The sequence below is a fragment of the Sitophilus oryzae genome, unplaced genomic scaffold, assembly GCF_002938485.1.
Source record: "Sitophilus oryzae breed Bouriz unplaced genomic scaffold, Soryzae_2.0 scaffold_1576_pilon_pilon, whole genome shotgun sequence".
Taxonomy (NCBI): domain Eukaryota; kingdom Metazoa; phylum Arthropoda; class Insecta; order Coleoptera; family Curculionidae; genus Sitophilus; species Sitophilus oryzae.
This window is the reverse complement of record NW_022146254.1, coordinates 5,318,844-5,341,433: the sequence shown is the minus strand read 5'-3', so window position 1 is coordinate 5,341,433 and position 22,590 is coordinate 5,318,844. Positions and strand designations below refer to the sequence as shown.

General features: G+C 31.2%; 3 protein-coding genes across 3 annotated transcripts in view; 1 reads left to right on the top strand and 2 right to left on the bottom strand.

Annotated features, from left to right (window-relative positions):
• The window catches only part of LOC115879382 (leucine-rich repeat and guanylate kinase domain-containing protein-like), an 83,705-nt gene extending 73,103 nt beyond the window's left edge, over positions 1 to 10,602 (bottom strand). Inside the window, exons 1-3 of the mRNA XM_030896171.1 lie at positions 10,367 to 10,602; positions 10,159 to 10,240; positions 9,881 to 10,098 (exon numbers count right to left, since the gene is read on the bottom strand). Coding sequence (XP_030752031.1) covers positions 9,881 to 10,098; positions 10,159 to 10,240; positions 10,367 to 10,525 — 459 coding nt within the window. The 5' untranslated portion in view covers positions 10,526 to 10,602. The remainder of the gene's footprint in view (positions 1 to 9,880; positions 10,099 to 10,158; positions 10,241 to 10,366) is intronic.
• Positions 10,603 to 13,420: 2,818 nt separating this feature from the next.
• On the top strand, positions 13,421 to 14,860 carry LOC115879301 (enoyl-CoA hydratase domain-containing protein 3, mitochondrial). Its single transcript, XM_030896050.1, has 5 exons — positions 13,421 to 13,744; positions 13,802 to 13,902; positions 13,973 to 14,108; positions 14,156 to 14,340; positions 14,404 to 14,860. Exons 1-5 carry the CDS (start codon positions 13,700 to 13,702, stop codon positions 14,783 to 14,785), a joined length of 849 nt encoding a protein of 282 aa, XP_030751910.1. The 5' UTR covers positions 13,421 to 13,699; the 3' UTR covers positions 14,786 to 14,860.
• Positions 14,861 to 14,869: 9 nt separating this feature from the next.
• LOC115879302 (28 kDa heat- and acid-stable phosphoprotein-like) lies at positions 14,870 to 16,290 on the bottom strand. The gene is made up of 5 exons (XM_030896051.1): positions 16,138 to 16,290; positions 15,658 to 15,863; positions 15,459 to 15,601; positions 15,270 to 15,406; positions 14,870 to 15,217 (listed from the first exon to the last, which is right to left on the bottom strand). Exons 1-5 carry the CDS (start codon positions 16,145 to 16,147, stop codon positions 15,156 to 15,158), a joined length of 558 nt encoding a protein of 185 aa, XP_030751911.1. The 5' UTR covers positions 16,148 to 16,290; the 3' UTR covers positions 14,870 to 15,155.
• Positions 16,291 to 22,590: the final 6,300 nt, after the last annotated feature.

Genomic DNA, 22,590 nt, shown 5'->3' with positions numbered 1-22,590 from the left:
AGAGCTTGAGAGAGAATGTCTTAAGCTAGAGGTGAAGAAGTATCGTGCCGAAAGCTACGTACCTCCGTCTAGGAAGAAGCAACAATTTGTCGAACCGGACTTTGCTTTTGTAGGAGTGCAGAATTCACAGCCTTCTACTTCTTATAATTTTATTGATGAAGAAAACCAAGTCAGTGAAATCTCTCGAGGCCTACAGAATAATTCTCATAATTCGTCTAGGGAAATTACTTGTTGGAATTGCCAGAAGACAGGCCACATAAATCGTAATTGTCCTAATCCCAGAAAAATGCATTGCTATCGTTGTGGTACACCAGATGTGATAACTAGAACCTGTCCAAAGTGTTCCAGTTCGGGAAACGGCCCTCGGGGAAATCGTTAGGTCGTGCTATTTCCTCTCAATCCACACTATTAACGGCCCATGCAAATAACACCCAAGATTTTCAAAATAAAATTCTCCTTGACTATATTGTTTCCCATGCGCAAGGCGATCAACGTCCTTACCTTCAAATTAGTATTTTAGGCTATTCACTTTTGGGTTTACTTGATTCCGGTGCGAGTCGTACATTAGTTGGCTTGCCTGGTTACGAAATTCTGTTGAGTCTGGGACTGAAATTAATTAAGCAAGAAAGTTCATGTACAGTTGCGAATGGTGAAGTATGCACTAGTATAGGTTATATTCAAACACCAATAACATTAATGAATAAAACTAAAATTATTGATATTTTGATACTTCCTGGATTATCTCACAAAATTATTCTTGGCATAGACTTTTGGAAATCGATGGAAATTGTACCTGATCTCAGGCAAGACGTTTGGCATTTTTCTGAGAACACTGAACTTGCTCAGATTTGTGGAGTGCAGAGTAAAGACCTTTTAACGCCTGTAGAGAAAACAGCTTTGGATAAATTGGTGGAAGAGAAATTATCTCAGATGGGATCTACTCTTGGTTGTTGTAGAGTTGCTGAACATGAGATAGTTCTTGAACCAGGAACCAGGCCAATAAAACAGCGATATTATCCAGTGTCTCCATACAAACAAAAATTTATTGACGACGAGGTCGAAGAAATGCTTAAACTTGGAGTGATAGAGAGATCGAATAGTCCTTGGTCTAGTCCTGTCTGTCTTGCTCGGAAGAAAGATGGATCTTTCAGATTTTGCATCGATTTTCGCAAGCTGAATGAACGCACGAAGAAAGACGCCTGGCCCATTCCTTATATTTCCACAATTTTAGATCGGTTACGGAATGCCCAATTTATTAGCTCGGTTGATATTAAATCCGCTTTTTGGCAGGTACCGTTGAATGAGAGTTCTCGTGAGTACACTGCATTTACAGTGCCTGGGAGAGGCTTGTTCCAATTTCGCAGAATGCCGTTTGGTCTATCAAATGCGCCTGCTACTTGGCAGCGTATTGTTGATACAATTTTTGGTCCGGAACTTGAGCCAAATGTTATGGTCTACCTCGATGATATTGTTATTTTATCTTCATCTTTTTCCGAACACCTGAAACTTTTGGAAATTGTTTTTGACCGCCTTGCCAAAGCTGGTCTTGTCGTGTCTTTAGATAAGTGCAATTTTTGTAAACCAGAATTGCGTTATCTAGGTTATCTAGTAGATGCCCAAGGACTTCGTCCAGATCCAGAAAAAGTAGAGGCCATTGTCAATATTCCTCCACCCAAGAATATTAATGAAGTTCGTCGATTCGTGGGTACAGCATCGTGGTATAGGCGTTTCGTTCCAAATTTTTCCTCGCTTCTTGCACCTATCCTCAACCTCACGAAGAAGAATGTTAAATGGAATTGGACTGATGATTGTCAGAAATCATTCACACTACTCAAAGAATGTTTAGTTACTGCCCCTATTTTAACAGGACCCGATTTTGAGAAGCCCTTTTGTTTACAGACCGATGCGTCGTCATACGGACTTGGAGCTGTTCTTACCCAAGAATTTGAGGAGGGTGAAAAGGTCATATGTTATCTTTCCCGTTCACTTACCAAGCAGGAAATGAAATTATCTGTAACAGAAAAGGAATGTTTGGCTGTAATATGGTCAGTAGAAAAACTGAGACACTATTTGGATTGCGTACATTTTAAGGTAATCACAGACCATGCCTCTTTGTTGTGGCTGCATAATGTAAAGGACCCTCAAGGTAGATTAGCTCGCTGGCAGTTGCGTCTGCAACAATTTGATTTCGAACTTATCCATCGGAAGGGAAAATTCCATATTGTTCCTGATTTTCTTTCGAGATCCCCTGTTGTTCCTATCGATTCTGTCCAGATTTTAGATTTACCCCAATTTTCTAACACGACCGATAAATGGTATAAGAATATGTTACAAAATGTTCAAGAAAATCCTGTAAAATTTCCTTTATGGCGTGTGGAAAATAATATTTTATATAAGTTTGTAAAATCGCGTATACCAGAGTTATCTTCGTCAACGGAATGGAAGATGGTAGTTCCGAAAGATAAAAGAAAGGACATATTCCACAGGTGTCACGATATTCCTGCTGCAGGACATGTTGGTGTTTTCAAGACTCATGCTAAGATTGGTCAGCTTTACTATTGGCCAAAATTAAAATCAGATGTTATTCGTTACGTGAAATGTTGTGTAGAATGTGCTCAAAATAAGGTTGAACAAAAGCGTCCCGCAGGTCTAATGGGAGAGCGTCCAGAAATAACCGAACCGTTTCAAGCCATCAGCCTTGATTATATAGGACCCCTGCCTCGTTCCAAGAAGGGACATTGTTACATTTTAGTAATTTCGGATTATTTCAGTAAAGCCGTCTTCTTGTATCCTTGTAGATCGGCTAATTCTAAGAGTTTGGTAGAGCACGTCGAGAAATTTTTCTTACTTTTTGGCACACCTATGTTCCTGACGTGTGATAACGGCGTGCAAATGAAATCCAAAGATTTCCAGGATTTGTGTAAGAAATATAAGTCACGAATATTTTACACCGCAAGTTATAATCCCCGCGCTAATCCTGTTGAACGTCAAAATAGAGTAGTGAAAACGATGCTTCGAACATATGTTAAACAGGAAAATCACAGGACGTGGGATGAACATCTACAGGAAATTGGTTGTGCTATCCGAACTTCGCCAAGTGAGACTACAAAATACAGTCCATATTTCGTGTTATTTGGTAAGGAACATAAATTGTATGGCAATTTTAATAAAGTAGATAATAAGAATGTTGATATAGATTCGTATGTGAAGGTCCGCCAGGAAGGTTTTATTAAGTTATATAAACAAGTCCAACAAAGAATCGAATCCTCAAGATCTAACAATGCTCACAGGTATAATTTACGTCGCCGTCCAGCATTTTTCAACCCAGGTGACAAGGTTTGGCGCAGAAATAAAGTTCTTTCCGATGCTGCTTGCTATTATACTGCAAAATTAGCGCCACCGTACATAGGACCGTTCACCATCAAACGCAAATGCGGTTCTTGGTCGTATGAACTCCAAGACGACCTAGGTTGCTCAAAAGGAATCTGGCATGTACAAGATTTAAAACAGTACACCGACCCAGCACTTGCCAATGAAGTTTCAGATCCTGATGAGTAACTGTTTTATTCTATTTTTTTTTCTGAGGTAGCGAGTAGGTATACTCCCAGTGGTGGTCCGACCTACTTCAGGGATGCGCCCCTGCCCACGCGAGCCGTGATTTGCTCTCAATCCTATTTTCCTGAGGGGAATCATGTCCTAACCTTTAATCCTATCCAATGCCAAAATCCTTGTCCTACCTCCTGTTCCATTTAGAATTTAGAGTCCCTAGAATTAGTTATTATTAGATTAGTTTTTTTTAGTTACAGTACCTTTAACCCTTATCAGTTAGTACCTTTAAAGTCATATAGTTTGTAATTTTTATTTCTTTTCGTTCCTAGTTACTTATAATTATCAATTTCTTTCTCATTTATATCTTACTTCAGTTCACTTTTCTATTTGCTTTCAATAATTTTCTTCGCTTTCTCTTAGTATACATTTAGTAGTTCTTGTTTATCATCGTCGGAAAATTTTCTCCTTAAATTTCCCTCCTATTCCAAGGAGAGGGGGGGTTGTAACGTGCCAAAATTTCACTAAACTATTTTATTTCTTTTCTTTAATAATTTAACGCTAATTGATATTATTATTAGTCTGAAATATCGATCAGTTCAATTCAGTAAACCAAGAATAAATAAATCGTACTTACATGTTAACAAAAGTAATTATTCCATCCTTATTTTTAACTAAACATATTTCACACTTAATAACATTTTTTTTTGCAGCACAAAACTAGTTTGATTTAATACAATTTAATATTTATTTTAGCCGAAATAGATAAAATAATTCTTTCCGCCGTTAATTCTGTTTATATACTAAATACGTAGGTTAGAAATTTTTTGAATTGAACTGTCAAATATTTATTTATATTTTTATTAACATTAACTATTAGGCAACCCAAAATATACTTTAATAAATTGATTATATATTTTTGTATTTTATTTAATCAACAGTAATTATTGAGCCTATTGTCACTTAGTTAAACTCATTAAATTTATGTTGCTCTATTTTAATTTTTAGGTAGAATTTTCTAAGCATAATTGTCTTAAAATATCGTATCGATCCGGCAAGTGAGTCATGCGCAATATCTCTAGATTGTTGTTATTTATTAATTTTGAATGTTTTGATAAGCAAATTTCTATATAACTTTCATTAATCTCGTTAACTTTATTTATTCTATTAATTATATAAATTATTGATATTAACTTTATTTTCCTTTAATATATAACTTTTCTTCATGTCTTTATTCAGCTCATGGTTGGCAATCCATATTTTATCAAGGGCTCGTGTTTTTATCTGGCTATTTCTTTGTTGCAAAAAAGGTTTTCGTTTTTCTTGGAACTACCTTGGTTTGGTCACTTTATGTTCAGCTAGTGTGAGGTACAGAGGCCTCTCGGTCATTTTGTCAAGTTTTTGATTTTTACCCTTGTGGGGATTTTCGAGTGTGCCTCAAAAATTACTGCAGCATCCTATCTTACCTTTTGTTTTTTTTTGACGGTGCTACGGTTTTACCGGTGACGGATTTTCACCTCAAAAAGCTGACGTGGGTCAACCAAGCAGCCCGCCTTTTTTTTTATTGAGCACCCCATTCCATCCAGGGGAAGAAATAATATTAATCACCTGAGGATTCGTAGAAAACCCTGAGTTAGCAGGTAAAGCCTATTTTTTTAAATTAATACATTTCTTTCCACTTTTTTTCTTCTTTAAAAAAAACTATCTTTTTTTATGGTATCTCGTACTATGGAGAAACTATAATATTATTTCTCCGTAGGGTTTTTTTTCTGGACCGAAGAAGTTTTTTTGTCTGGGCCGAAGAAGTTTTTCTTCTGTGTTGAAGACTTCTCTCTGAGCCAGTTTTTTTGTTGGAGCAGTTTTTTTCGCTGTATCCATTTTACTTTTCTGGAGGAGTTGACAGTCGACGGTTGACAGTTGACAGCCGACGGTGTCTGCCCAAGATTGATTTGATTTAGAAGATTTTCAACTATTTGGTATCGTACAATTCAATTTTTATTTTTTTCCCTATCTTACGATTTGAATTTCATTGGTGCGTACGAATACTGAACGTAGATAATTTTTTTTAACATTATAATTTAATTAGAATAAATTTTCACATACTTAATTCTGTTGATAAAATAATATTTCATTTTTTTTCCTTTAACTTTTTTTTGTAAATTTAATACAGCTGACACAGTTTCATTTTGTCTCTATTTAAAATTTAAATCTATTCATTTTTTTTTATCGATATCTAAATTTCTTGAACTGATGAATTCATAATTATTAGTTGATTATTTTGATTTATTTATTTAATAATTATATTATTAATTATTATTATTAGTGAATTGGTTTAGTATTATTTATTTGATTTATTAATTTGTTGATTAATTTGATATATTAGCTGAATTTAGTTGCGCTGATATATACATATATATTTTATTTTGTAAATCTTACGTGATCACGAAAGGTACCTAGGTATTTACGTAATTTTGCTACTTGCGTATTGTGAGTTGTGAGATATATTTTTCTTGGTGCACAATTTTTTTTATTGATTTATTTAATTTACTATTTGCTATTTGGTATTTTCTATTTACTGTTTCCTATATTTTCCTTTTATATTTCAATAGAGGGTACTGAAACTAATCAGTTTGCATTATTTTTTTATATTTCCTTTGGCCCTATGTCTACATAATTCTCTAAGATCTTGACTTTTTTTGTTTATTTATTTACTTTTTTTATTTATGTATTTGTGGAACTTGTAAGGCCCTAAATACACCTTGGGGATTTCTGACTTTTTTTTTCCGTCTAAAGTCAGTGGCGCTTTAACCCGCCCCTACTCTCGAATTTTCTGAGCTAGGGCATAAATTTGTTCGCGACTAGACCCCTGCAAATTCCATAAATATTTATTTTTCTTAATCGCTAACTTAATAATATTTTTTTTTTCTTCTTCGTATTTTTTTTTACTTCTTTTCTAATTTTTTTTTTTTTTTTTTTTTTTTTAATTTAAAAGAGCCGAGCTAAGGCCAAAACGCGTGACAATGTGACCATTGAGTAATCACGATTTTGTTTAAACTGCTTGACGTTTAAAGCTGATTTTTGGCAAACGGATTGACTGTGGAGTGTAGAGGTTCGATAAGGAGGGGTTTCTCGAATCTCAAATTCCAAGAGGGTGAAAACGCCCCTCAAATATTACAATATTTGTTATTTAAAAAACGGTTAGCCTTTCGGGAAAACGCTTGGAGACGCATAATTTATTTTGTTTTTTTACATATTTTGAAATTATTTAAAAAATAATACAGGGTGTTCCAAAAAGTTGAGTAATTGATTAACCACGATTCTGCTTAAACTGCTCGACGTTTAAAGCTTATTTTTGGAAAATGTGAGAAAATTTTATCCAGTTTGTATGTTAATAGAAATTCTTGCTTTGCTTTATCATAACCATTACAAATTATTAATTCGACGCGAACGAAGTCGCGGGTACACGCTAGTTTAAGTGTAAAATTAATTCGAACTCTAGTGTGTAGTTGGTTTACTTATGAAGAATATACTAGACATTTTCTTATATTGCTATTTTTTGACCGCAAATGGTAAAATTATAACTAAGAGCTTCTCGCCCGTCGAGTGAGATGCACCCTGTACACTACTACGCAATTCAGGATCTACGCCGATCGAGGGGCAAGGCGTAGGTAGATCGGAATGTATACGTATAGACGAGTGGCGGAATTTTGGCTTTTTTATATCGCAATTTGTAAACAGCGCTTATTTGTAAACAACGACCGTTTTTAGAGAGGTATTTTAGATAACAATCGATATTTATAAATGTTTTGACACCCTGGAAATACTACCACCGAGCATGTCATTGTTGCAACTTGCAACTGCGTTAATACGCCTGGCGGTGACCGCCTCATACTCTTTCAGATATTTAGCAATAAGATAAAGAAACCTGTTATTTTTAAGCTGTTATTTTAAGCTGTTTTTTTATAAATAACTATAACAGTTTCAACTGTTATCTAAAAGTAACAGTTTTGCCCATCACTAGATTCTGCTAGGTGCCGTATACATGTACGGAATGTATAAATGCATAAGGTAGTCGTGTTCGCGTCTTTTAAAATAAATTCAAATAAATCCCTTTTAGATAAATAGTTGTAAATAAGTTTGTAAATAGTTCTTTGAGTGTTTTATCGTTATTGTTTTGTTACTTAGTGTAAAATAAATTGTGTTTAAATAAATTAGACTTTTTATCCACACGGAACTGACGAAAAACGTAACAACGGCACAGACTAAAAACATGTAAAAGATTCTTTACGTCTACGTATACGTGCCAGCAGCGGCCGACGACTCGATCGTAGGCCGTTGTTCTCTTAAGGACGGTCCACACTTGCTATATAACACTGCTATATAGCAAAGTTATATAACATGTTACATGTTTTTAGTCATATTTAGCAAATTATATTATTATATATATATATATATATATATATATATATATATATATATATATATATATATATATATATATATATATGTATAACTTGTTGTAATCTGTAATTATAATATATATATATATATATATATATATATATATATATATATATAATATATATATATATATATATATATATATATATATATATATATATATATATATATATATATATATATATATATATATATATATATATATATATATATATATATATATATATATATATATATATATATATATATATATATATATATATATATATATATATATATATATATATATATACTGCTGCTCACTTATATATGTATAACTTGTAATCTGTAATTATAATATATATATATATATATATATATATATATATATATATATATATATATATATATATATATATATATATAACTTGCTAGATGTTGTACAACACTGCTATATTGTAACATGAAACAATGCGTCCAGACTTGCTAAATTTCTAGTTTAGCCGCTCATATTTTCAGGGACGTACGCGACAGAATTTTAGTGTGGTGAACTGATATTGGTTTGTTTATTTACTGGTCAATAATATCATAAGATCGAAAAAACTGCGTCCAGTTGGCTTGGCCATGACGATGACATTCCCCATATAATTTTCCATATAGAATGACAGCGATCTTCATTTCATAGCCATCGCTGACGCCATTTTTTTCGATCGTATGGTTCTTATATTAATGGAGTAGCACCAAGAGCAGACTTGTCAAGTAATTAAGTTGTATAGAGATCGTACAGTGTTATGGGATATCCGTAGTCCCTCATTTAAAGTGAAATAAAAAAAAGCATGATGCATGGTTAAAAATTGCAAGAAGTATGTATTTGGAAAAAGAAAAAGTTTAGAAAAAAATGTTATCCGAGGCGTTATCTAATAGGTCAGTTCCAGAGGGAACAAAAGAAATGCAAATCAGGTACTGGTTTAGATGAAGAGGATAATTAAAAATGGTTTGCTTTTAAGTTATTAATAATGTTTTTAAAAGACAGAAACGCACCACGAGAACAGCCGAGGCAAGTATTGAAAAGGTAAGCTAATTGAGTTCAACTATATCTAGATCTTGCGGATTCAAAACCGCTTTTTTCTCGACTTTCTTTCTCATTCTTCAAAAGTAATTACGCACGCCGCTGCTGCGAGCAGAACCTCTTTCTCGTCAATGCGATTCATGATTACGAAAACTATAATGTGGACGGCTCCCGGTTTTTTAACATGTTATATGTAGCTTGTTGAATAGCAATGTTATATAACATGTTACTAAATGTGGACCCCCCTTTAATTTACACAGGTGGAAAGCAAAAAATCACCGGATTCTCCATAAACGTCAAATCTACGTCAATCACCCTGTATTGAGACGGCGATTTGCGATTTACAATATCTAGTGAAAAATATTTACCTAATCCTTGTAAATTTTTTAAAAAATCTACCGCATATTATTGTTTTGCTTCACTTTTGCAAGACAAGAGCCGTCACTACTGTACGGCACATTTTTGCGATACCCAATCCTACAGGGACGCGCCGTTCATATGGGCAAGGTCGTGCGGCGCACGACGGCGCCAAAAGGCGTCTGCGGTCACCTGACTTTAAAAAATAATAAAACCATTTTTTGGAACTTATATAGAACTTATCAACAAATTAACATAAAATTTAAGTAATACTTTTATCTATGAACGCCAGTGGTGGAAACATAAATAATATTATCCACCAATGTCGAATGTCATTGGAAATGCTGGCTTAATATTATAATATTGGAGAAAGGCGCCTACCCTTATTTCGCACGACGGCGCCGAAAATACTTGGCGCGTCCCTGCAATTCTATAGCACATGGATGTTTGAAAGAGAATAAATCATACTTTTTTTTGCAAAACGCATTTGGTATACGCATAATGGTAAAATTCGGGACAACTAGCTATTCTGGACAGACCGCTAGCGATAATTTTCTTAGTCAATGAGACGGTATTTTCCATTTCAGTTCCACCGATCTCATCATAATCATCAAATAGGGTATGATCACACTGATCTCCTTTTGATTTCCATTCTTCAATATTAAATCTAAAACTGATCCATAAACCTATTGAAAATATAGACTTTTAGGTAAATATATAAGATATTTTCGTATTTTACTATTGACCTGCTGCATCTCTATAAGCCCTCCATAATTCTTCACATCTTTGCTCCCCATGTTCATCGTAATATGGCACAGTAGTATCTTCCTTTAATTAAAATAATTGTATAAACATTAAATTAAGTTGCTTGCTACGGCACTCGATGGCGCTCCAGGAGCCATTTTGGAATATATATAAAAAAATAAACTATATTAGTCTTGATTTAAAAGTTACCTCTTCAGTTGTAGTATCAGAATCCAATGTTGGTTCTAATATAATTTCGGAAGCATCATGAGTACTACCGCAATGCGAAGATGGCATATAATTAATAAGAGATGGTGTAGCTGCATTTTGAATCAAAATACTATTGTATGCTCCTGGCGTTGAAGTCATTTTCTTCTTTCGTTTTAGAATAAGAAATGTATTTGATTTAACGTTTAAAAATGCGCAATAATCACTGTCAGTTTAAATAACGGCGGTTTACTAGATTCCAAATTCATGATAAAAAGAATACACGGTATGATATTGCGCAGGTTGGTTACTACGTCACAGGTGATAAACGGCACCATTGGTCGGCAAGCTCCGCGCGCCAATTTCAAATTGTCAAACAGATGACACAATAAACGCGAAAATAATTTTTCAAATGTCAAGCTCGATAATTTGACATAACTTTTGGGGTTATGTCCTGATCTCCTGATTCTTCCATATTTTAGGTCTTTTTTTTATTAGTGGCAATTGAACAATATGGATATTTTTCTGTATGGCGTATGACGTCACAGGTGGTATGCTCAAACCAGAGAAATAGAAGGGATAGAGAATGAGCGTCAACATGCGCAGAAGGTCTAATCAAGTTGGGCGCCATATTCCAGGTCTTCCTGTCATTTTGTATATAGGTGGTAATCTATAAGTAATCAAATATCAATTTGCTATTTGCTGTTTTCAACCATACGGGGGGCAATTTAAATTTAGTGAAATTATATCATTTATTATGGTTAGTTAACATTAATATGATTTATTTAATTATCAGTTTCAAAACTGCGTACAATACTGGTATATAATACACTAAATATACGAATATTCTGACAAAAGACGCTACGGACAGATGACCTTTTCGTCGTGAAACACTCGAAATGATATTAAATAAGTATTTACAATATTTCATGTTTACTTGTACTGAATTACGCGTTTCAATTTAAAATTTTTGCAAATTTGGTAAAAATTGTTCTAAACAACTTTTTGTTCAAGTTGTATATTCATAAAAAAACATTTGGTTCATAATTATTTTTGATGATCAAACCTACCTTGTATTTTTAATATAAACCTAGAAAAAATATGTTTTTGTTTTATTTTTTTTATTCGTCCCTTCAAATTGTGTTTCAAAAACTGTTACATAACATGTCCTCTAACAAATATTTTCATAATACATAAACATCATTGATTTTATTAAGGGTATTATTAGTATTTATCCTGGTTTTTGTCGACAATGAAAACTCAATCTTGTAATAGAACATCAATTTTATATTTCGTAAAATTATTTTGATACAAATTCAATTTGTCAAAATTCAAGTCATTAATATATTGATAAACAACCCAAATTATTCCTAAATATTTTATTATAAAAAAAAACTGTTACCGGTAAGTTTGTAAAACACATTATGGTTTGTCGTAATACTAGAAAAAATAATTTATTTTTTGCACAAAAGAAGCTTGTCGATCCTTATTTGTCCATAACAAAATTCTGTATGTACAACATACATATACCTAATTTATTATTAAGAAAATTAGATTATATGATCTCAGAATTTTAAGAAAAATTTTTTTAAGATAAAATAGTTTCTTCTCAACTGTAATATTGTCAACTTTGGCCTGTATTTTATCTATTTAAAAACATGGGATTGACAATTCCCTTACTAAAATACATACTGGAAGGTACCGATTAAGTTTCATTGCATCAAATACCTTTGCTAAAAATCCTGGCTCACAATTTAAGGCCATTGCAAAATGCTTTTGAACTTCATCATAGATTTTACAAGAATAAAAGTGTAATATTGAAACAAAGTAACATTGTAAGCTTCATGACTAATAGTCTCGTTTTTAACACTCTTCAAATATCATCTCGTTAACAATTATGAATATTATATGATTTTTCTCAGTGATTTGTGGCACAGATACAAATTAATACCGTATGATCGAAAAAAAACGGCGTCCAGTGGCTGGGAAATGACAATCGATGACATATCCCATATAAATTTACATATAAAATGACAGCGATCTTCATTTCATAGCCATCGCTGACGCCGTTTTTTCTCGATCATACGGTATATGCCCCATAACAGTTTTTAAATAAGAAATTTCTGCCTACAGATTTAATTTTCTTATTGGCATAATACCCTTTCTTCCTATATAAATCTTGCCATTTTTTCAGTCCAATGTTCCTTGTTTTTACAGTTCTAGGAATACTAAAAATGTTGACTATAGAACTTGATACTATGTTTGAAAAAGCCTTCATACCTGTAACTGTGCATAAATCTAATTAACTGAATTCTCCTCCTCTTGACACTCTGAACACTGCTGCTGCTAATGTTAGAAATATTTAGCACAAAACTACAACTACCTACAACAAACTTTTCAATAAAAATGTTAAATTTTCGCTGTTCGATTAAAATACCCTATCTTATGTTTCCTTTTCCTCCAAATAATCTTCTTGTCAAGTAAGGACCAACCTTATTTGACATATTTCTGGTACACTTGAACTTGTGCTTTCATGGACACTATAAGAGTGCACTGTTTTACAGAAGCACGAACATTGATTCCAAGTATCTTCTTCCTCCACACGTAATAAAAACATCTTCTTTAAATGGCCACATCATACACTTATTTTTGACGATTCCCAATTACAATCACGATTTTTACAAATCGCCTTTAGGAAAACTAAAAATAAACAGTTTTGGATCATCTGTAAACACGATTATGTTGTATGAACTTACACATGAAAACTAATCATTTTTCCCGGCGTATTAGCTTTCTTAGAATGACTATGACAATATACAACAAGCCTTTTTAAATTAGTGTTTAAAATAATTGAGATAATAATAAATTTTAACTAGATAACAACACCAACGAAAAAAACAAAACAAAACAAAACAAACAGATGTCAATTAAAGAGGGGAAGTGACAGCGAGACCTGGAAGATGTCTGCCATCCTGCCGTCGACAAAAATTTGGATGCGCACTCGTCGAAGCTCATTCTCCCACTTCCATATCTCTGGCTCAAACTTAACGAAATTGGAGCCGCTATCGATCATACCTTGTGTTCTTTGTACCATGTTCCAAATTTAACTCAAATTTAAAGTCCCTCCCAAATTTAAAGTACCTACCCAAATTGTCAATAAAGAGAAAAGAGACATCTTGAGGATTTAAATATCACCCGTATAGGAAACTGAAAACTATATATTTCATTCTAAACAGCTGATAATTAAAAATTGTGTTAAAAATCTCCTATGATTATAACATTTTGATAATTTTAGGTTATAAAAATATTTACATTTTTTAATTCTCTATATTCTATATGCATATAAATATCAGTATGTTTTGCACTAAGTTAGTTTCAAAGGTAAAATATAATTTAACTTGATTTAAAAACAAGCCTTAAATTAAAATAATCTTTTAGGGTCTCATTTCAATTATGCAAAAATCATTTATGTCTCAATACACCACAGTTAATTTCACCCATGGAATTAAAACTATCACTATGTGTGATCAGAAATCAAGGTAAGCTTATGACTATGCTTATGACTTAAGCATACAAATAATATATATGGTAAATTTACAAATGTTTTAGAAATTCTTTATCTATTGCCATGATGAAGGATCTTTTAGACAATATAAATAGCGACAAAGATAATTATGAGCTCAGATTAATTATAATATCATCAACTGGTCCAGTTTTCTCTGCAGGTCACAATCTAAAAGAAATAGTAAGACTTGTTTTAACCTAATATTCCTATTAAAATTATTTTTCCAGGCTGTAGATACCCAAAAACAAAAAGAATGTTTTAAGCTAGCCTCCGAACTAATGCTTTCTATAATAGACTCTCCTGTTCCTGTTATTGCCAAGATAGATGGTGTAGCTGCAGCAGCAGGTTGTCAACTTATTGCACAATGTGACATTGCTGTATGTACTGAAAGAAGTACTTTTTCTACTCCAGGGCAAGTTTTTATATAAAATTAATAATTATTTAAAAACCTAAATCTTTAAAATTCTCATTATAGAGCTAACTTTGGCATCTTTTGTTCCACTCCAGGTGTAGCTTTAGCTCGATCTATAAACAAAATGCCAACTTTGTATATGCTCTTAACAGGATTACCCATACCAGCTGTTGAAGCTAAATCTGTAGGTCTCGTAACACAAGTTTGCTCTCCTGATAACATAGATAAAGATTTGGAAGTTATATGCAATGCAATTATATCAAAAAGTAGAAATGTTATAGAAATGGGGAAAAAATTCTATTATAAACAAATTCAGTGCGATATAAAGGAAGCATATGATCTAGGAGAAAGTGAAATGATCAATAATCTACAAAATCTCGATTGTCAAGAAGGAATTAGAAGTTTTATAGAAAAAAGAAAGCCACAGTGGCCAATTAAAAAATAGATTTTATACCTAACAGATATTGTCTAACAATTTTGAAAATTATATATTATACTATATTTTAAACCAATAAAACATTTGTTACAGTTTTAAAAAGAATTTATTAGAATCACATGATATGAGACATAACAAAAATGAGAATATGATTTTGAAAAAAAAAGAGTATGAACCAGAGATATTAGTAAACATAAAAAAAATCTTAATACAACAATAAAATTTCTTAAATTAAGTATTGCATATTTACCTTCAATTTTAAAACAAGAACTATTTTTCCATTTGAATATCTTGGTGATAGTCAAAGGTGATAGTATAAATTTAGAAAAAATAGTTGCTCTTGAAGGTTTAGTGCAGTTATTAAAATCTAACATAATTCCTATTTTTTCCCCAATGCTTTTTGTGTTGCTGCAGTTTTGGCTTTAGCAGCTTCCTCTTTTTCTAAAATAAAGCCAATTAATATCTAAATTAATCTTTTTTAAGATTTACTAACCTTTCTGTTCAGCTTCCCTTCTCTTCTTGGCCTCTTCACGTTGTTGTTTAATTATGGCTAACCTAGCTAAATCAGCTCTAGCTTGATCTGTTTTACCCTCAGAATGAAGTTTCTGATAATGGGCTTGGGCTTTTTGTCTAGAAAATTATTTAATTGATTTATTTAAAAAAATATGTTTGATAAACATACTTTTCTATTTCTTCCCTTTCTCTCCTAGATAATTGGGGTTTATCAGATAAATCGGCAGTGTTTAGTGTTGACAACTTCTTTGTTTTCTTTTGGACCCTATTAGGATTTTCAATTTCAATTAAATTAGATACACCCTTAGCTTTCTGAAAATAAAAAAATATATATAACAGTTTGTCAAACAGCATATTAGAATACCAACAGCTTGTTCCTCTTCATCACTACTTTCTTCTTCCTCTCCACTTTCAGATCCTTCATTATCTTTTTGTTCATCTTCGCTTTCTTCACTGCTCTCATCACCATGCTGTTGTCTCCATTTCTTTTTTTGTTCTTCTTTTCTACGTTCTTCCTCCAATTCTTCAGGATTAGTAAATCTACGATTTCTCCCTTTGTGATTTGTAAATTTACCTGTAAATTGCGTTATTTAATATTGTAATAAATTTTAATAATACCTAGTCATAAATAAAAATATATTTAAAGTCTTTGGCTAATATTATATAAAAACGGTGTTGATGGTTATATATAAATATCATTAGCAATTTAAAATATAAAAATAAAAATAAATTATCTTTAAAAAAATGTACCATAGGTACCTATTTGTAGGCGTGGAATCAAAAGTCAAACCATTTTTTTTCTAACCTAGAATTTAAATAATAGATAATAAGATAGTAAAAAAACTTACCTCTCGGCATATTGAATAGTTAGTAGGTACACGAGTTAGAATTACAAATACTGTAATTTAGTAAAAATATATATTTCTTTCACAAATTTAAACGCGCAAAATGTTCAAGTGCAGTTTTGACAGTGACAGCAGAGGTGACAATAACAATTGACAATTATTCTTCTTTTTTTTCAATTTATTTAATTTAAAGGCCTAAGCTGCTAGAACTATCCGGCTTGGCGATAGGATTACCATCCTCAGTTGAGTACAGAGGTAGAGACAGGATCTACCTAAGCGGATCTAAGGCTATAACTCATATACTCATATCATGGCCAGGGTTGTTAAGTAGATTATGAAGCAAAAAACTACGCCAAAAACGACGCGTAGTTTTTTGTATTAACTACGTTTTAAAATTTTAAAAACTACCTTCAAAAACTACACAAAAACTACGTTAAAAACTACCTACAAAAATATAGTAAAACCCTTGAAACATAAACAATTTAGACTTTAAACAAAAATCAAGCCAAATTCTTATCATGGAAGATGGAGGTATGAAGTTATATTATATTTGTATAAGTTAAACAACATCAGAAAAAAAGACAATTTTTTTTTCAACAAAAGGGTATTTTCTATGAAATACAAAGTAACATTGAACACAAAATAAACTATAAATTCTTATGGAGGATGGTAATCCTATCACCATCCTCAGTTGAGTACAGAGGTAGAGACAGGATCCACCTAAGCGGATCTAAGGCTATAACTCATATACTCATATCATTGCCAGGGTTGTTAAGTAGATTATGAAGCAAAAAACTACGCCAAGAACGACGCGTAGTTTTTTGTATTAACTACGTTTTAAAATTTTAAAAACTACCTTCAAAAACTACACAAAAACTACGTTAAAAACTACCTACAAAAATATAGTAAAACCCTTGAAACATAAACAATTTAGACTTTAAACAAAAATCAAGCCAAATTCTTATCATGGAAGATGGAGGTATGAAGTTATATTATATTTGTATAAGTTAAACAACATCAGAAAAAAAGACAATTTTTTTTTCAACAAAAGGGTATTTTCTATGAAATACAAAGTAACATTGAACACAAAATAAACTATAAATTCTTATGGAGAAATTCTCCATAGACATTCTCCAGGAGAATATATGATTTTTTACATCTAAAGGCACAACTTTATAATTCCCCTTTTCCTAGAAGGTATGGAGCAAGGTATGGAGACATCGACGTCTTCCAACCAGTTTTAACTACTAAAGTATCAAAAATATCACATGAACGACAATTCAGAAAATATAGATTTTTTATTTAAGTTTTTAGGTTATGTTTTCACTGTTATCAGGGTTCGGAGAACTACATGTTACTTTTAAAAACTACATAAACCACATTACATGTAGTTAATGTAGTTTATGTAGAGGGTGTAGTTTATGTCACCTATGTATGTAACTTTCAAATATCAAAGGTTTGAGGTGAGGTTATAATCTTGTTATAATAAGTTGAAACTTAGAAAACACAATGTATTTAAAAAAACAGAAGAAATATGGCGGGAAAAGACGTAGTTTTTTGAAGAAAAACTACACGTAGTTAATCAGGTAAATTACGTCTTAATTAACTACTTCCGAACCCTGACTGTTATTTAAAAAAACTACATTAGTTACATAAACTACACATTTACTAGTCGAAAACTACTTGTGACATGTAGTAAATGTAGTTTATTAATTACTACGTGTAGTTTAATAACTCTGATATCCTGTTGGGTGACAACCTGACAACTCGTTGACGATGCCTCTGATGCAGAGATATGGAAGTGGGAGAATGAGCTTCGACCAGGGTTCAGAAAACTACATGTTGCTATTTAAAAACTACATGAAACTACATTACATGTAGTTAATGTAGTTTATGTAGAGGTGTAGTTTATGTAACCTATGTATGTAACTTTCAAATGTCAAAGGTTTGAGGTGAGGTTATAATAAGTTGAAGCTTTAAAAACACATAATGTATTTAAGAAAACAGAAGAAATATGGTATTATCTCTAATTACACCTCATACAAAGAAAATTATTCATGTAATATCAATGCATAGTTTATTAACGTAGTTTTCATGTAGTTAATGAACGGGAAAAGATGTAGTTTTGAAGAAAAACTACACGTAGTTAATCAGGTAAATTACGTCTTAGTTAACTACTTCCGAACCCTGGCTTCGACGAGTGCGCATCCAAATTTTTTGTCGACGGCAAGATGGCAGACATCTTCCAGGTCTCGCTGTCACTTCCCCTCTTTAATTGACATCTGTTTGTTTTGTTTTGTTTTTCGTTTGTGTTGTTATCTAGTTAAAATTTATTATTATCTCAATTATTCCAAACACTAATTCAAAAGGCTTGTTGTATATTCATAGTCATTCTAATAATAATGCCGGGAATAATGATTAGTTTTCATGTGTAAGTTTATACAACATAATCGTGTTTACAGATGATTCAAAAACTGTTTATTTTAGTTTTCCTAAAGGCGATTTGTAAAATCGTGATTGTAATTGGGAATGGTCAAAAATAAGTGTATGATGTTGCCATTTAAGAGATGTTTTTATTACGTGTGGTGGAAGAAGATACTTGAATCACTGTTCGTGCTTCTGTAAAACAGTGCACTCTTTATAGTGTCCATGAAAGCACAAGTTCAAGTGACCAGAAATATATCAAATAAGATTGGTCCTTACTTGACAAGAAGATTATTTGGAGGAAAAGAAAACATAAGATAGGGTAGTTTAATCGAACAGCTAAAATTTAACACTTTTGTTATAGAGTTTGTTGTAGGTAGTTTTGTGCTAAATATTTCTAACATTAGCGTTAAGCCGTGTTCAGAGTGTGTGTCAAGGAGGAGAATTCAGTTAATTAGATTTTATGCACAAAGTTACAGGTATGAAGGCTTTTTCAAACATAGTATCGAGTTCTATAGTCAACATTTTTAGTATTCCTACAACTGTAAAAAACAAGGAACATTGGACTTTAAAAATGGCAAGATTTATATAGGAAGAAAGGGTATTATGCCAATAAGAAAATTAAATCTGTAGGCAGAAGTTTCTTATTTAAAACTGTTATGGGGCATATATTAATTTGTATCTGTGCCACAAATCACTGAGAAAAATCATATAATATTCATAATTGTTAACGAAATGATATTTAAAGAGTGTTAAAAATGAGATTATTAGTCATGAAGCTTACAATGTTACTTTGTTTCAATATTACACTTTATTCTTGTAAAATCTATGATGAAGCTCAAAAGCATTTTTGCAATGGCCTTAAATTGTGAACCAGGATTTATAGCAAAGGTATTTGATGCAATGAAACTTAATCAGGGGATTGTCAATCCCATGTTTTTAAATAGATAAAATACAGGCCAAAGTTGACAATATTACAGTTGAGAAGAAACTATTTTATCTTAAAAAATTTCTTAAAAATTCTGAGATCATATAATCTAATTTTCTTAATAATAAATTAGGTATATGTATGTTGTACATACAGAATTTTGTATGGACAAATAAGGATCGACAAGCTTCTTTTGTGCAAAAAAATAAATTATTTTGTGTATTAAGATACAAACGATAATGTGTTTTTACAAACTTATCGGTAATAACAGTTTTTTTTTATAATAAAATATTTAGGAATAATTTGGGTTGTTTATCAATATATTTAATGACTTGAATTTTGACAAATTAATTTGTATCAAAATAATTTTACAGGAAATATAAAATTGATGTTCTATTACAAGACTGAGTTTTTTTTGTCGACAAAACCAGGATAAATACTAATAATAATACCCATAATAAAATCAATAGATGTTTATGTATTATGAAAATATTTGTTAGAACATATTATGTTATGTAACAGTGTTTTGTAACACAATTTGATGGGACGAATAAAAAAATAAAACAAAACATATTTTTTTCTAGGTTTATATTAAAAATACAAGGTAAGTAATCATCAAAAATAATTATGCACCAAATGTTTTTATGAATATACAACTTGAACAAAAAGTTGTTTAGAACAATTTTTACCAAATTTGCAAAAATTTTAAATTGAAACGCGTAATTCTGTACAAGTAAATATGAAATAATTTAAATACTTATTTAATGGCATTTCGAGTGTTTAACGACGAAAAGGTCATCTGTCCGTAGCGTCTTTTGTCAGAATATTCGTATATTTAGTGCACATTTAGTGTATTATATACCAATATTGTACGCAGTTTTGAAACTGATAATTAAATAAATCATATTAATGTTAACTAACCACAATAAATGATAGAATTTCACTAAATTTAAATTGCCCCCCGTATGGTTGAAAACAGCAAATTGATATTTGATTACTTATAGATTACCACCTATATACAAAATGACACGGAGACCTGGAATATGGCGCCCAACTTGATTAGACCTTCCGCGCATGTTGAAGCTCATTCTCTATCCCTTCTATTTCTCTGCTCTGATGATATGATGCCCTTGGGAAATTAAAGGATGACGAATGACGAGGATGACGATAACTTAGGATCGATGACCGGATCATGATCATATCTACTCTTTCATATCATCAGATATCATATGGATATCATACCAGATGCTAACAATTAGTTCTGTTATCTGTGATGCTAACATGATGCTAACAGAGATGCTAATGTGCAGAAAAATAATATAAGAATTATAAAATATCAAAATTTAATCTTGTCCTGTCCATAGTGGCATAAAATATCGGCAAAAGATACGAAAAAATTAACATTTTAATTATAGTTTTGTACAGTTAATTAAAATTAGAACATTAACCCAGAGCGGCCAATGTTCTATTTATTTTAGGCACTTTTCAAAATAAATTTACCATTTCTTTATTTATTATCAACATCTTCGCTTGTATTATAGGTATATATAAACCAAATATATAAATAAACGGGTAGGTACTTATTTCTTGACATCATTCGTAAGATGAATATATTCTTTGTTCGCAACTTTGCGTGTACAGTGTACACCAGGCGGATGAAACTGCCATTTGAATTTTGGAAACACGGCGGAGTTTCTGCCAGTAGAGGGATAGATGGCGCTGCGTAGAAATTTCATCTAAAGTCCCTAGATATTCATCTAGGGACTTTAATTTCATCATGATTTTATCAAGTCATCCACAGAGTTTAGTTTAATATCACAACTGTTTGATTCTCTCTGTGGAGTAATTGGAGTAGTTGGAGTAGTTGAAAAAAATATAAATATTTATATAAAATGTTGATAATTTAACAGTGATGTGCTTTTGTTACCCTATGAATAAACATTGATATGAAGTTGCTTTCTGCCAGAAACAATTATAATTAAATAATTTAATAAAAATTTAATTTCTAAGTGAACCGATCGGTTAGATCAGTAAAATAAATTGAAAAATAAACATTCCATATTTGGCAATGTCTGTCAGTTTCTGTGAAGTGGAAGTGAATTGTGATTTGTTTTTATGGGAATATTTTACGGATTTTTGCGAATTTAGAGTATTTTGGACGATAGGATTGTTAAATTTAAAAGCCAAGTAGTTTTAATATATGATTAATTAATCCCTGTGATAATTTTTATGAAATTTCTCATAAAACAAATTCTTTCAACAAAATGGCTGTCTCAGAAATTTGGAAGATTATTAATTTTAAAGTTTTATTTAAGTGTATTTATATCGAATCAAGAATTTGTATAACATATTAAAAGCTTAATTTTAAAGGTTGTGCAGTAATTTATGTAAGTGTACGCTTTTAGATAAATATTAAATATACAAATTTGCAAAGACAAACAAGTAATTTTAAAAGATCATTTATTTCTTTAAACGAGTATAATCATTAATCATTAGGTTGAAAATATATTTGTATTTACTTATTTATATATTTTCTATACCCTTGTATTGGTTTATAAGCCCTATATATGTCCTGTTTTATTTGAAAAAAAATGCTTCGAGTCATTCAGAGAATAGATTTAATAACAATTTTGTCCCTTGGCTTTGTGTATTATATAATGTGAATTGTAAGATGTTTCTATTTGAATAGGTCATTAAGTTGAGATTAAAGTTATACCAAATTATATTCACGGTAACTATATGTCTTTTATATAATGAATTATTTATTTATAATTTATAACCTTTTTTTATAATTACTTGGTAACTGATTGTATAAATTCTGATAATTTTATATATACTTGTATAGTGTTGAATGTGTTATATGTAATTTTATTAACAATGTTATAAAATAAAATAATCAAGTTACAAATTTTTCGTGTTTTATTCTAATTTCAGGGATAATTTCAACCTAGATTATTAATTTTATTTGTATCAAAATACATTATTTTTATTTTGTAAAAATGTTTTGTTACAAATAAGTTCATAATTTTGTATTAAAAGTTTAAAAATAAAAAGTAATAACAACTTAGTAAGAATTTAATTATAAAAAAATAAAGAATAACATT